The following is a 12,718-nucleotide window of genomic DNA, read 5'->3' as shown; positions in this document are numbered from 1 at the left end:
GTATCCAAGAAAAATTCCAGGGCAGGATCTGCAAGAGACAAGACATCTTATTCCACAAGAGATGTTTGTGAATTTTTTGGCCCTCTCTTCCCCCAATTCTAAAAATAGTCCAAATATTGGTGAGACTCTTTGACTAGAAACTTTCTACCCAAAGAGGTTTCGTGGTACATATCTATGGGGTTAGCATAAGGTCAGTTACCATCTGTTCACCATTGAAACCTATTGCAAAAAAGACAATGACACAAGTCTGAGGCAACCATTAGTCCTTTGGACAAGTAACCTTTCAGCTTTGGCTAAAAGGTACACAATCTTTGTGAGACAGTTATTGGCCTATTATTGCCCTTGGTGGATACTGAGCCCTTAACTATGGGTGTGAAATAGTATTAAGATCAGAAATTCCAAACAAAATGTATCAATAATTTTGCTTTTTTTCTCTAGTTATCTTAGGGTATTCACACGTTAAATTAACATGTAAAATTTCTAAAAAAATATATCCCAGCTATATCTTCATGAGCCAAAGAAAAACAGATCCACTGATAATTTAATTTAAAATAATATGCAGGGTTTTATACTTTTTTAATACTTACTAGTGAATCTTCCTACTCTAGGAGTCTTTTCTTGCTCTACTTCTGTTTTAGTTTTTGACACTAAATTTTGATGTCCAAGTATATGCTCTTCATCTGGTACTTCATCATTAGCTACATAAAGAAATATATTTATCCATTAAATATAAAAAAGATCTATTGTAAAATACATAAACTTCAAATTTATATAAGTGTACAGAAAAATTCTCTTTCATTTTGATAAAACTAAAAATACCATAATGCTAGATACAATATAAAAATGGCGAGAAAAGTTTTAATGAGTATTTTTGATACTCTTATTATTTCTTAAATGTTTACAGAAATTAAATCTACTTAGATTAGTTTTGGTTTTCTCAGGTATTTATACTTAGGCTAATACATATACATAGACAAAACAATCAAACACATATACACAGGTTAATTATGACACCATCATTTGTAATTGCATAATATTCAAAACTACCTAAATGTTCAAACATACATTGCTGTTTGAATAACTGAAGATATATACTATAAACTAGGGTGTGATATAAACACTGGTATGTTGGCAGGATGCTCTTTAACCTCCATGTGTTTGAGTTTCTTCAAAATTTCTTCTTGTTATTAAGTTGAAGATTCAAAGCATTATGGTCTGAAAATACGCAGGGGACGATCCCAATCTTTTGGTATTGGTTGAGACCTGATTTGTGACCCAGTATGTGGTCTATTCTGGAGAAAGTTCCATGTGCACTTGAGAAGAACGTGTATTCAGTAGCATTTGGATATAAAGTTCTGTAAATATCTGTGAAATCCATCTGGTCCAGTATATCATTTAAAGCTCTTGTTTCCTTGGAGATGTTGTGCTTAGAATATTTGTCATTTGCAGAAAGCGCCGTGTTCAAGTCTCCCAGTATTAGTGTATTATTATCTAAGTATGTCTTTACTTTGGTTATTAATTGATTGTTATACTTGGCAGCTCCCACATTAGGGGCATAAATATTCATGATTGTTAGGTCCTCTTCTTGGATAGATCCTTTAAGCATGATATAGTGTTCCTCTTCATCTCTTACTACCATCTCTGGAATAAACTTTAATTTATCTGATATGAGGAGTGCTACCCCTGCTTTCTTTTTTTTTAAGATTTATTTATTTATTATAGACAGAGAGAGAGAGAGGCAGAGACACAGGAGGAGGGAGAAGCAGGCTCCATGTCAGGAGCCCAACGGGACTCGATCCCGGAATCCAGGATGGCGCCCTGGGCCAAAGGCTTTAGGCGCTAAACGCTGAGCCACCCAGGGATTCCCGCCCCTTGCTTTCTTTTAAGGACCATTTGAATGGTAAATGATTCTCCAAATTTTCATTTTCAGGCTGGAGGTGTCCTTAGGTCTAAAATCAGTCTCTTATAGACAGCAAATAGATGGGTCTTGCTTTTTTATCCAGTCTGAAACCCTACACCTTTTGATGGAGTCATTAAGCCCATCACGTTCAGAGTTACTATTGAAATATATGAATTTAGGGTCATCATGATACCTATTCAGCCCGTTTTTGTGGATTATTTCTTTGGGAATCCTCTTTCTTTTACAGAGTCCCCCTTAATATTTCTTGGAGAGCTGGTTTTGTAGTCACATATTCTTTCAGTTTCTGCCTATCTTGGAAGCTCTTTATCTCTCCTTCTAGTCTGAATGAGAGCCTGGCTGTATAAAGTATTCTTGGCTGCATGTTCTTCTCATTTAGGATCCTGAATATATCCTGCCAGCCCTTTCTGGCCTGCCAGGTCTCTGTGGAGAGGTCTGCTGATAATCTAATACTTCTCCCCATATAAGTTAGAGATTTCTTGTCTCTTGCTGCTTTAAGGATCTTCTCATTATCTTTGGAATTTGCAAGTTTCACTATTAAATGTTGAGGTATTGAATGGTTTTTATTGATTTTAGGGGGGTCTCTCTATCTCCTGGATCTGAATTCCTGTTTCCCTCCCCAAATTAGAGAAGTTCTCAGCTATGATTTGTTCAAATACGCTTTCTGGTCCTCTGTCCCTTTAAGCACCCTCTGGAACCCCAATTAAATGTAGATTTCTCCTTCTGAGGCTGTCATTTATTTCCCTTAACCTTTCCTCATGGTCTTTTCATTGTTTTTCTCTTTTTTCCTCAGCTTCCTTCCTTGCCATCAACTTGTCTTCTATGTCACTCACTGGTTCTTCTGCCTTGTTAACTCTCATTGTTAGGACCTCCAGTTTGGATTGTATCTCATTTAATTGACTTTTTAATTTTGGCCTGATTAGATCTAAATTCTGTAGTCATGAAGTCTCTTGAATCCTTTGTGCTTTTTTTTCCAGAGCCGTCAGTAGCTTTATAATTGTGCTTCTGAATTGGCTTTCTGACATTGAATTGTAAGCCAAATTTTTAGCTCTGTGAGAGGGAGTTCTGTTTCTGATTCTTTCTTTTGTGGTGAGTTCTTCTTTCTAGTCATTTTGCTCAGTGCAGAGTGGCTAAACAGAAGTTGTACTTGTTAGAAGTGCAAACTCTTCTCTCTGTAGTGTTCCAGCTGTTCTCTCTTTAAATCTCAGGTTGAATTTGTAGGTCTTCAGGATGATTTGAGAGTTATCTAAGTAAGTTGGTGGGGACAGATGACTTGGGGACCCTATTCCTCTGCCATCTTGCCCTGCCTCCTCAAGATTTTATTATATGTATATTGACTAATTCTCTGGCAGTGAGTACTTCCTATTGTTCTTTCTTTTGAGGTACATTTCTCCATCTCATCATTATGTCCAGAAAAGAACAGAAGAAAGTGAGAGAAAAGACAGAAATAACACCATAAAAAAAAAACAGAAGAAAATAAAAACAAAACTAAACAAGGAACAATCATATAAGCAGTAAAGCAGAACTAACTATAAACTAGGTCCTGAATGAATTTCATCTGTTTGCTAAAAGAAACAAGATTTCCAAAATAGGAAATAGGAAAGAGAGAAAAACATATATATTATATATATAATATAAAATACAATGAAAGGAAAACACAGCGAATATATAAAAATAAAAATTTAAAAAGAATTGATAAAACAAATAGCTGAAAAAATAAAACTGGGAGACTAAAGAATAATTTTAAAAACCCACAAATGCTATAATACTGTTTTCCTCAGGAGCTATATGGTTCTGCTCTGCTACTCTCTATGATCAGTAAACTTGATGCTAGTGTTTGTTCCTACTGGTCCCCAGGGAGGGGCCTGTTGCACTGATTCCCAGGTGTCTTTGCCCTGGTGGAATTGTACCGCCCTTGCCCTGGGGCCAGGCTTAGGGTAAGTGGCTCCAGATTGCACTATGTCGCACTGTTTTGTTCACTGAAGGCTTTCAGACCACTGGGGGGCATAGAGGATGAAAATGGCAGTGTCTTGACCTCTAGAACCAGACAGAGTTGAAAGTTCATACTTCCACTATTCAGTGGGCCCTCACAGAAAAGCAATCACTCTTGTCTCACTGGTTTCCATATGAACTCTGTCTCCACCCAGCCAGTGACCTAGTGTTTTTATCTCAGGCACATGACCCAGTTTAAAGTCTCCAAACTTTATGGACTCCTGTGGCACAAACCTAGATCATTCCTCCTGGGGGGTCTGGCCACACTCCTGCCTTTTCCTGGACCCCTGGCTTGGAGTGTAGTCATGCAACCATGCAGCAGTTTGCCATTTACAGTAACACCAAACAAAAAGCTAGCACCTAGACTCATTGTTTTCAACCAGCTTTCCCACATTGAAGTGGCCCCAGGGATCCAGAAACCACATTGCTGCCACCTGGGATTCTGCCCTACTTTGTCACCTAAGCACCTTTAGGCCAGGGATATCCCCCCATTGAGTTCAAAAAGTTCTCATTTTGAGCTCTGCTTGCTTATAATACTTTGCAGTAGCCTCCTTAAGCAAGCTCCTTCCCTTCCACCATTTCTTACAATGTATTGCCCTAGACTCATGCCTCTGCATGTCCTACCTTCCAATAAGTGGATGCTTTTCTGTTTGTAGAATTGTAGCAATTCTTTTCTCAGATCTCTGATCGATCTTGCAGGTGTTCAGAATGATTTGATAACTATCTAGCCGAATTAGAGTTCCCTACTCCTCTGCCATTTTAACCCTTACCCAGGACTATAAGTTTTAAAACATAGGTTTCAAAACATTTCTCTCCATTTTTACCTTATAAACCAATAGCCTTACAACTACAATAGCTGTGAAAAACAGCAGTTTGGGAGCCACAAGCAAGAAAAAATATGTTTAGAGATTCCTAATACAGTCTTTCCAGAGAAGAATCACTATTTGATATGTCTGTTAGCTTGATGAAAAAGTGCAATGTTGGTGCATGTACTTATGTGGCCTGACCTATAGCTTGCTCTGTACAGAACATTTACCAAAATCAATCAGTGACAGTAATTTAACAGGGCAGGTGGGTGACATGGCATTGACAGTTGGAGTTTATAAGAGGCTGACTAAAAAATCTTGAAAAAAATTAGGAAATGAGATGTCCACAAGGGGTGGCTTTATAAGGCTCTGACATAATCCTGGAATCTAAAAGGCAAATAGCATATGTATGGCTGTGTACATATCCAGGAAACGTATGAAAGTTCCCTTATCTGTCACCTCTGGCTGAGCCTGAAGCTTTGAGTAAGCAGAAAGTGAAGGCTAAGTTAAAGTTGCAAACTTCCTGTCTGAGTATTGAAGGCATCCCCCAAAATACACATAGAGTAGAAACCCTTTAGTAGGGGCAGAGAGGCTTCAACATATATAATTGAATCTCTGTCCACTAACATAACTGAGCAGAGACACTAGTGATTACAAACAACAGAGAATGGAGACTGAATCTCTTTGTCCTTTTTTGGTTCATTTTCCACATATAAATGAAATAATATGGTCTTTGTCTTTCTCCATTTCACTTATCCTAATACCCTCTACGTTCATCCATGTTGTCACAAATGGCAAGATCCCATTCTTATTTACGGCTAAGTAATATTCCATTGTGTATATACAACATCTTCTTTATCCATTCATCTATTGATGGACACTTGGTTGCTTCCAAGTCTTGATTGTTCTAAATGATGCTGCAGTAAACATAGGGGTGCATTGTTGTGATGAGCATCAAGTATTATATGTAAGTGTTGAATCACTAAGTTGTGTACTTGAAACTAATATTACACTATATGCTAACTGTAATTTTAATAAAACTTTTTAAAAAGTTGTGAAATATGGGACACTTGGGTGGCTCACTGGTTGAGAATCTGCCTTTGGCTCAGGTCATGATCCCAGGGTCCTGGGATTGAGTCTTGCATCAGGCTCCCCATAGGGAGCCTGTTTCTCCCTCTGTCTATGTCTCTTCCTCTCTCTCTGTATCTCTCATGAATAAATATCTTTTTAAAGTTGCAAAATAGGCCAAAAAAATCCATAGAAATGCATATAGCTTCTCAAATTCATGTTTTTGTAATCTTTGGGTAACTATCTAGTAGTGGAATACTGGATTATATGGTTTTCCTATTTTTAATATTTTAAGGAATCTTCCTTCTATTTTCCAAAGCAGCTGCACCAATTAATATTCCCACCAACAGTGTATGAGGGTGCCTTTTTCTTCACATTCCCACCAACACTTATTATTTCACTTTAATTTTAGTCATTCTGACAGAGTAAAAGTGACATCTCATTGTGGTTTTGATTTGCATTTCCCTGATGATTAGTGACGCTGAGTATATTTTCATGTCTCTGTTGGCCATCTGCATGTCTTCTTTTAAAAAATGTTTCTTGGGACACCTGGATGGCTCAGTGGTTGAGTGTCTGCCTTCGGCTTAGGGCGTGATGCTGGGTCTGGGGATTGAGTCCCACATCAGGCTCCCTGCATGGAGCCTGCTTCTCCCTCTGCCTGTGTCTCTGCCTCTCTCTGTGTCTCTCGTGAATAAATAAATAAAATATTTTAAAAAATAATAAAAAATAAAAAATGTTTCTTCAAGTCCTTTGCCCACTTTTTAAATTGGATTACTTGGGGTTTTATTATTGAATTGTATAAGATTTTATATGCTTTAGGTACTAACCCTAACTGACATTTGCAAATATCTTCTCCCATTTAATAGGTTGTCTTTTCATTCTGTCAATGGTTTTTTTCACAGTGCAAAAGTTTCCTATGTTGGTGTAGTCTCAATAGTTTCTTTCTGCTTTTCTATTGCCTGAGGAGCCCTATCTAGAAAAATGTGGCTAAGGCCAATGTTAAAGAGTTTACTGCTCATGTTTTCTTCTAGGAGTTTTATGTCTCTCCTGTAGGTCTTTAATCAATTTTGAATTTATTTTGTATATGGTTTTAGAGTGGTCCAGTTTTCCCAGCACCATTTATTAAAGAGACTGTCCTTTCCCCAGTGTTTATTCTTGACTTCCTTCTCATAGATCAATTTGCGATTATGTGTGAGTTTATTTCTGGGCTCTTTATCCTGCTCTGTTGATCTATGTGCCTATTTCTGTGCAAAACACCATACTGTTTTGATTACTAAAGCTTTGTAGCATATCTTGAAATCTGGATTATAATATCTCCAGCTTTTTTCTCAAGATTGCTCTGGCTATCAGGGTCTTTTGTGGTTATGTACAAACTTTAGGATTATTTGTCCTAATTATGTGAAAAATACTGATATAAATTGCATTAGATCTGTAGATTGCTTTGGGTAATATGGACATTTTAATTATATTAATTCTTGAAATCCATAAGAATGGGATATTTTCCACTTATTTGTGTTGTCGTCAATTCTTTTCATACATATTATAGTTTTCAGAGCATGGGTCTTTCTCCTCCTGGATTCAGTACATTCCTAGGTACTTTATTCTTTTTGGTGCATTATTTTCTTAATTACTCTTTCTGCTGCTTTGTTATTGTTGTATAGAAACACAACAGATATCTGGGCATTAATTTTGTATCCTGCAACTGCACATAACTCATTTATTAGTTTTAATAGTTTTTTAGTGGAGTCTTTAAAATTTCCTATGTATAGTATCATGTCATCTGCAAATAATGATAGTTTGACTTCTTCCTTACCAATTTGGATGCCTTTTATTTATTTTTCTTGTCTAATTGCTGTGGCTAGGCCTTTAAGTTTCATATTGAATAAAAGTGGGGAGAGTGGATATCCTAATCTTAGAGAAAAAGTTCTACTTTTTTGCGAATGGGTGTGATATCGGTCATGTTTGTCTAGAAAAAGATTTTAAACTAGCTTTCATAAATATGTTCAAATAACTAAAGGACACTTTATCTTTAAAAAATGAAAGAATTATTCTTATTATCTTATTATAAGAATAATATCTTACCATTTCACAATATCAGTAATGATAATTTTTTTTAAAAAATCAAATAGAAATTCTATAGTTGAAAGCATAATAATTGAAATAAAAAGAACTAAAGGTAGGATTAAAGATACAAAGAAGGAATCAGTGAAAATAAGGAAATATATATTGATATTACCCAGTCTAAGAATAAGGAGGAAAAAAGAATGAAGACAATGAACAATCTCAGAGAATGATGGAAAATCATCAAGAGTATCTACATATGCCAAATGGGCATCTCAGAGAGAAAGAATAAAAGGGAAAAAAGTAATTTGCAAAGAAATAATAGTAATTAACTTCTCAAATATTATAAAACACATTAATCTTCACTTAAAAGAGCTCAACAAACTCAAAGTAAACTCAAAAATACCCAACATATGCATATCATATTCATATTGTCAAAAACAGTTTTCCGGAGGTTCCAAGATTCTTAATTTGAGTTTTTTGAGATTAAAGTTTTATCTTCAGGTGAAAATTTTTTTTCTGACATCTATCCATTTTATCATATAGAAAAAAGGCTTTTTAATCCACTAAAACATGAAACTATTGCATCATGAAGCTTCTGAATTATTAAAATATATCAATACTCAAAATTTCCTCTAATTTTTGTAATATTTTAAGCAAATGACCACGATTTTTTAATAATAAAAAGTGAGACTGGTGAATTTTCAAAATAAAGTGTAAAACTCAAGACAGTGTTTTTTTTTTTTTAAAGATTTTTTTTAAATTTATTCATTCATGATAGAGAGAGAGAGAGAGAGAGGCAGAGGAACAAGCAGAGGGAGAAGCAGGCTCCATGCTGGGAGCCCGACGCAGGACTCGATCCCGGGACTCCAGGATCACGCCCTGGGCCAAAGGCAGGTGCCAAACTGCTGAGCCACCCAGGGATCCCTCAAGACAGTGTTTTTACTGAAAGTATATGAAAGCACTCTGTTACTATACATTAAAATTCAAGTTGAACATAGACCTTACTTTTCTTAGCCTATTCCCCTTTTTAAAAACTTTTTTTTTTTTTTTAAGATTTTACTTGAGAGAGTATGAGAAGGAAGGGAAGAGGGAAAGGTAGAAGCAGGGTCCCCACTGAGAAGGGCACCTGATGCAGAACTCAATCCCAGGACCTTGGGATCATGACCTGAGCCAAAGGCAGACACTTAACTGACCCATCCAGGTGCCCCCAAAGTTTTCATATTTTAAAACAGTATTTATTTAAAAGTTGGAATGAATAAAAATAATAAATCCAACATAAGTAAAAGGAAGTGAAGATAGATTAGATGGAAAAAATAGAAATTCTCCAAATATTGAAATCTGAATATATCAGTAATTATAACAGTTGTAAATGGATTATATATTCTAAAAACAGATAAAGGCTGTCAAACTGGGTTTATAAACAACCTACAAACTATAAACTATTGATAAGACATATGTGTATATGTGTGTATGTGTGTATATATAGGTATATATGTATATGAATATGGTATTTGTGTATGTGTATATGTGTGGGGAGTCCAGTTACAGGCCAAAATCCTGTGTGTGGTATTTTGTGCCCAACCATAGACAGTTCTGGATAGATATTTCAACAACAGTAGATATTTCAACACCCCAATTTGAATAATAAAGCACTAGGTCAAGAAGGAAATATAATGATTGAATGATACTATAAAATAACTAGAGCTCTGAAGAAGTCTATAAATAGCTGTAGAACACTCTACCCCAACAAAAGCTTAATTCATGTTCTTCTCAAATGTATTTGGAACATTCTTCAAGACGTACTATATAATAGGCCCATATTATGGGATGACATTAGAAATCAGTAACAGAAAGAGATTAGGTATATTCACAAATGAGATAGAATTAAACAACACACTCCTAAATGACCAGTGGGCCAAAGAAGAAATCGCAAGAAAAACTAGAAAATACTTTGAGATGAAAAAAAGCAGAAACACACCATGTCAAAATTCATGAGGAGAAGTTAAAGTGATACTCAAAGAAAATTTATATTTTCTAACAACTTCTTTGAAAAAGAGAGACCATAATTAATAAACAAACTAAATGAAAAGCAGGTAGAAAAAAGCAAATAATAAAGACTAGAGCAGAAATAAATAAAATTGAGGGAGGAAAATGAAAGTCAATGATCCCTGAAATGCTTGGTTGGTTTAATAAGCAAAAATCAATCACTCAATGTACTAAACCATATTATTAGAATAAGAGACAATGTGTGATAGAGTTTCTTACTATGGCAAATGGGCAAGAAAAAGAAATTAAAAAAACCAATATTAGAAATAAAAAAGAAAGGATGAAAAAGGAAGAATAGGATGGAGAGAGGGAAGGAGGGAAGGAGGGAGGGAGGAAAGAAGGAAGGAAAGAAAGAAAGAAAATGATGTCTTCTTGCATGTATGTACATTAAAAATCCCAAATAAACACATATACTCATGTACACATACATCCCAAAACCTATTAGAATAAGTGAATTCAGCAAAAGTTTTAGGTTACAAGATCAACACACAAAATTCTATTGTATTCCAATACACTAGCAATGAACAATCAGAAAATGAAATTTAAAAAACAATTCCATTTACAATAGCAACAGAATCAATAAAATATTTAAGAATGAATTTAACAAAATAAGTTAAGACTAGCACTCATTGGCTTTGTTTCTTAAATTTCACATATGAGTGAAGTAACAGTATTTGTCTTTCTCGGGCTGACTTGTTTCACTTAGCAGTACACTCTCTAGCTCCATCCATGTCATTGCAAATAGTAAGATTCCATTCTTTTGGTAGCTGAATAATATATTCCATTGTATATATGTACTACATCTTTATCTATTCACCAGTCAAATGTGCAGAGAGAGAGAGAGACAAACCAAGAAACAGGATCTTAACTATAAAGAATAAACTGATGCTTATCAGAAGGGAGAGGAGTGGAGGGATGGGTTAAATAGGTGATGAGAATTAAGGAGTACACCGGTTGTAATGAGGACTAGGTGATGTATGGGACAATTCTCTGGATGTGGATTGTTAGACTTAATATTGTTAAAATCACAATACACTCCAAATGATCTACAGATTGAGTGTAACCCCCATCAAAACCCCAGATGCCTATTTTACAGAAGTTGAGAATGTGATTTTAAAATTCATATAGAAATTTAAGGAATTTAGAATATCTAAAAAAAAAATCTTAAGAAGAAAAACGTTGGAAGACTTCCATTTTCTGATTTAAAAACTAACTACAATTATATAAATAATGTATTATTTATAATAAGCATAAGCCATATAGATCAATAAAATACAGAGTTCAGAAATAAACTGTATTTATGTAAATTGCTAATTTTTTTGAGTATAGTTTACATACAATGTTACACTAGTTTCAGGAATACAGTGTAGTAATTCAACTTCTCTATATGATATGTTATGGCTCACCATAAGTGTAGCTACCATCTGTCACCAAACACTGCTATTATAATATCATTGACTATATTCCCCATGTTGACCCTTTTATTTCCATGACTTATCCATTCCATAACTAGAACCCTGGATCTCCTACTCACTTGCACTCATTTTGCCCATTCTCCTACCCCTCTTCTCATCTGGTAACCATCAGTTTGTATTTATAGGTTGCAATGATGTGGATGGATCTTGAGGGTATTATGTTTTATTTTTTAAGATTTTATTTATTTGGGGGCACCTGGGTGGCTTAGTGGTTGAGTGTCTGCCTTTGGCTCAAGTCATGATCCCAGGTCCTGAGATCAAGTCCCATATCAGGCTACTCATGGGGAGCCTGCTCTTCTGCCTCTCTCTGTCTCTCATGAATAAATAAATTTTATTTATTAGACTTCCCACAGGGAAAGATAAATCTCTTCAATAGATGCTGTTGGAAATGGATACCTACATACAGAAGAATGAACTTGTGCCCTTATCTGACACCAATACAAAAATCAGCTTGAAATGGATTAAAGATTTAAATGTAAGATCACAAATCATAAAAATATTGGAAGAAACATAAAGAAAAAGTTCCTTGACATTGATATGGGCAATGATTTAATGGACATAATGCCAAAAGCACAAACAACAAAACAAAAATAACAAATGAAATTGAATACCCCAAAAAAAGCTACTGCAAGCATAGAAAACAATCAGCAGAACAAAAGAGAAGCCTACAGAATTGGAGAAAAGATTTACAAACCATACATCTGATAAGTAGTTAATATCTAAAATACATAAAAAGACATACAACTTAATAGAAAAACAAAAGATACAAATAACCTGATTTTAACAAAGAGCAAAGTACCTGAATAGAAGATATACAAATGGCCAACAGATACATTAAAAAGGCACTCAAACATCATTAGTCATCAGGGAAATGCAAATCAAACCACAAACAGATATCACCTTACACTTGTTAGGTTGGTTACTATTAAAAAAGAATAGCAACAAGTTTTGGTGAAGATGTGAGAAAATGGAATTATTGTTCACCATTGGAGGAACTATAAAATGGTGCAGCCACTATGGAAAATAATATGAATGTTTCTCAAAAAATTAAAAATAGAACTACCATATGATCCAGGTAATCCCATTTCTGATTATTTATCCAATAGAATTCAATTCAGGATCTCAAAGAGATATATTCACAATCTAGTGTCACTGTTACATTATTAAAAATAGCCAAGAAATAAAAACAACATTAATTTTGCTTATATTTTATATATATAATTTTGCTTATATTATATATATATTTTATATATATATATAAGATACATCAACAGTGAATGGATAAATGAAATGTGATACACACACACACTAAATATTATTCAGTCTTTCAAAAGAAATCCTATCATTCA

General features: G+C 34.8%; 1 protein-coding gene across 9 annotated transcripts in view; it reads right to left on the bottom strand.

Annotated features, from left to right (window-relative positions):
* The window catches only part of CCDC7 (coiled-coil domain containing 7), a 383,481-nt gene that overhangs the window by 210,001 nt on the left and 160,762 nt on the right, over positions 1-12,718 (bottom strand). For all 9 annotated transcript variants that reach the window (XM_077896533.1, XM_077896532.1, XM_077896535.1 and 6 more), the window contains one exon: positions 588-698. In XM_077896533.1, coding sequence (XP_077752659.1) covers positions 588-698 — 111 coding nt within the window. The remainder of the gene's footprint in view (positions 1-587; positions 699-12,718) is intronic.

Source organism: Canis aureus, chromosome 5 (genome assembly GCF_053574225.1).
Source record: "Canis aureus isolate CA01 chromosome 5, VMU_Caureus_v.1.0, whole genome shotgun sequence".
In the NCBI taxonomy this organism is placed as follows: Eukaryota; Metazoa; Chordata; class Mammalia; order Carnivora; family Canidae; genus Canis; species Canis aureus.
The sequence above is the reverse complement of the archived record's forward strand: the minus strand, read 5'-3'. Positions and strand labels throughout refer to the sequence as shown.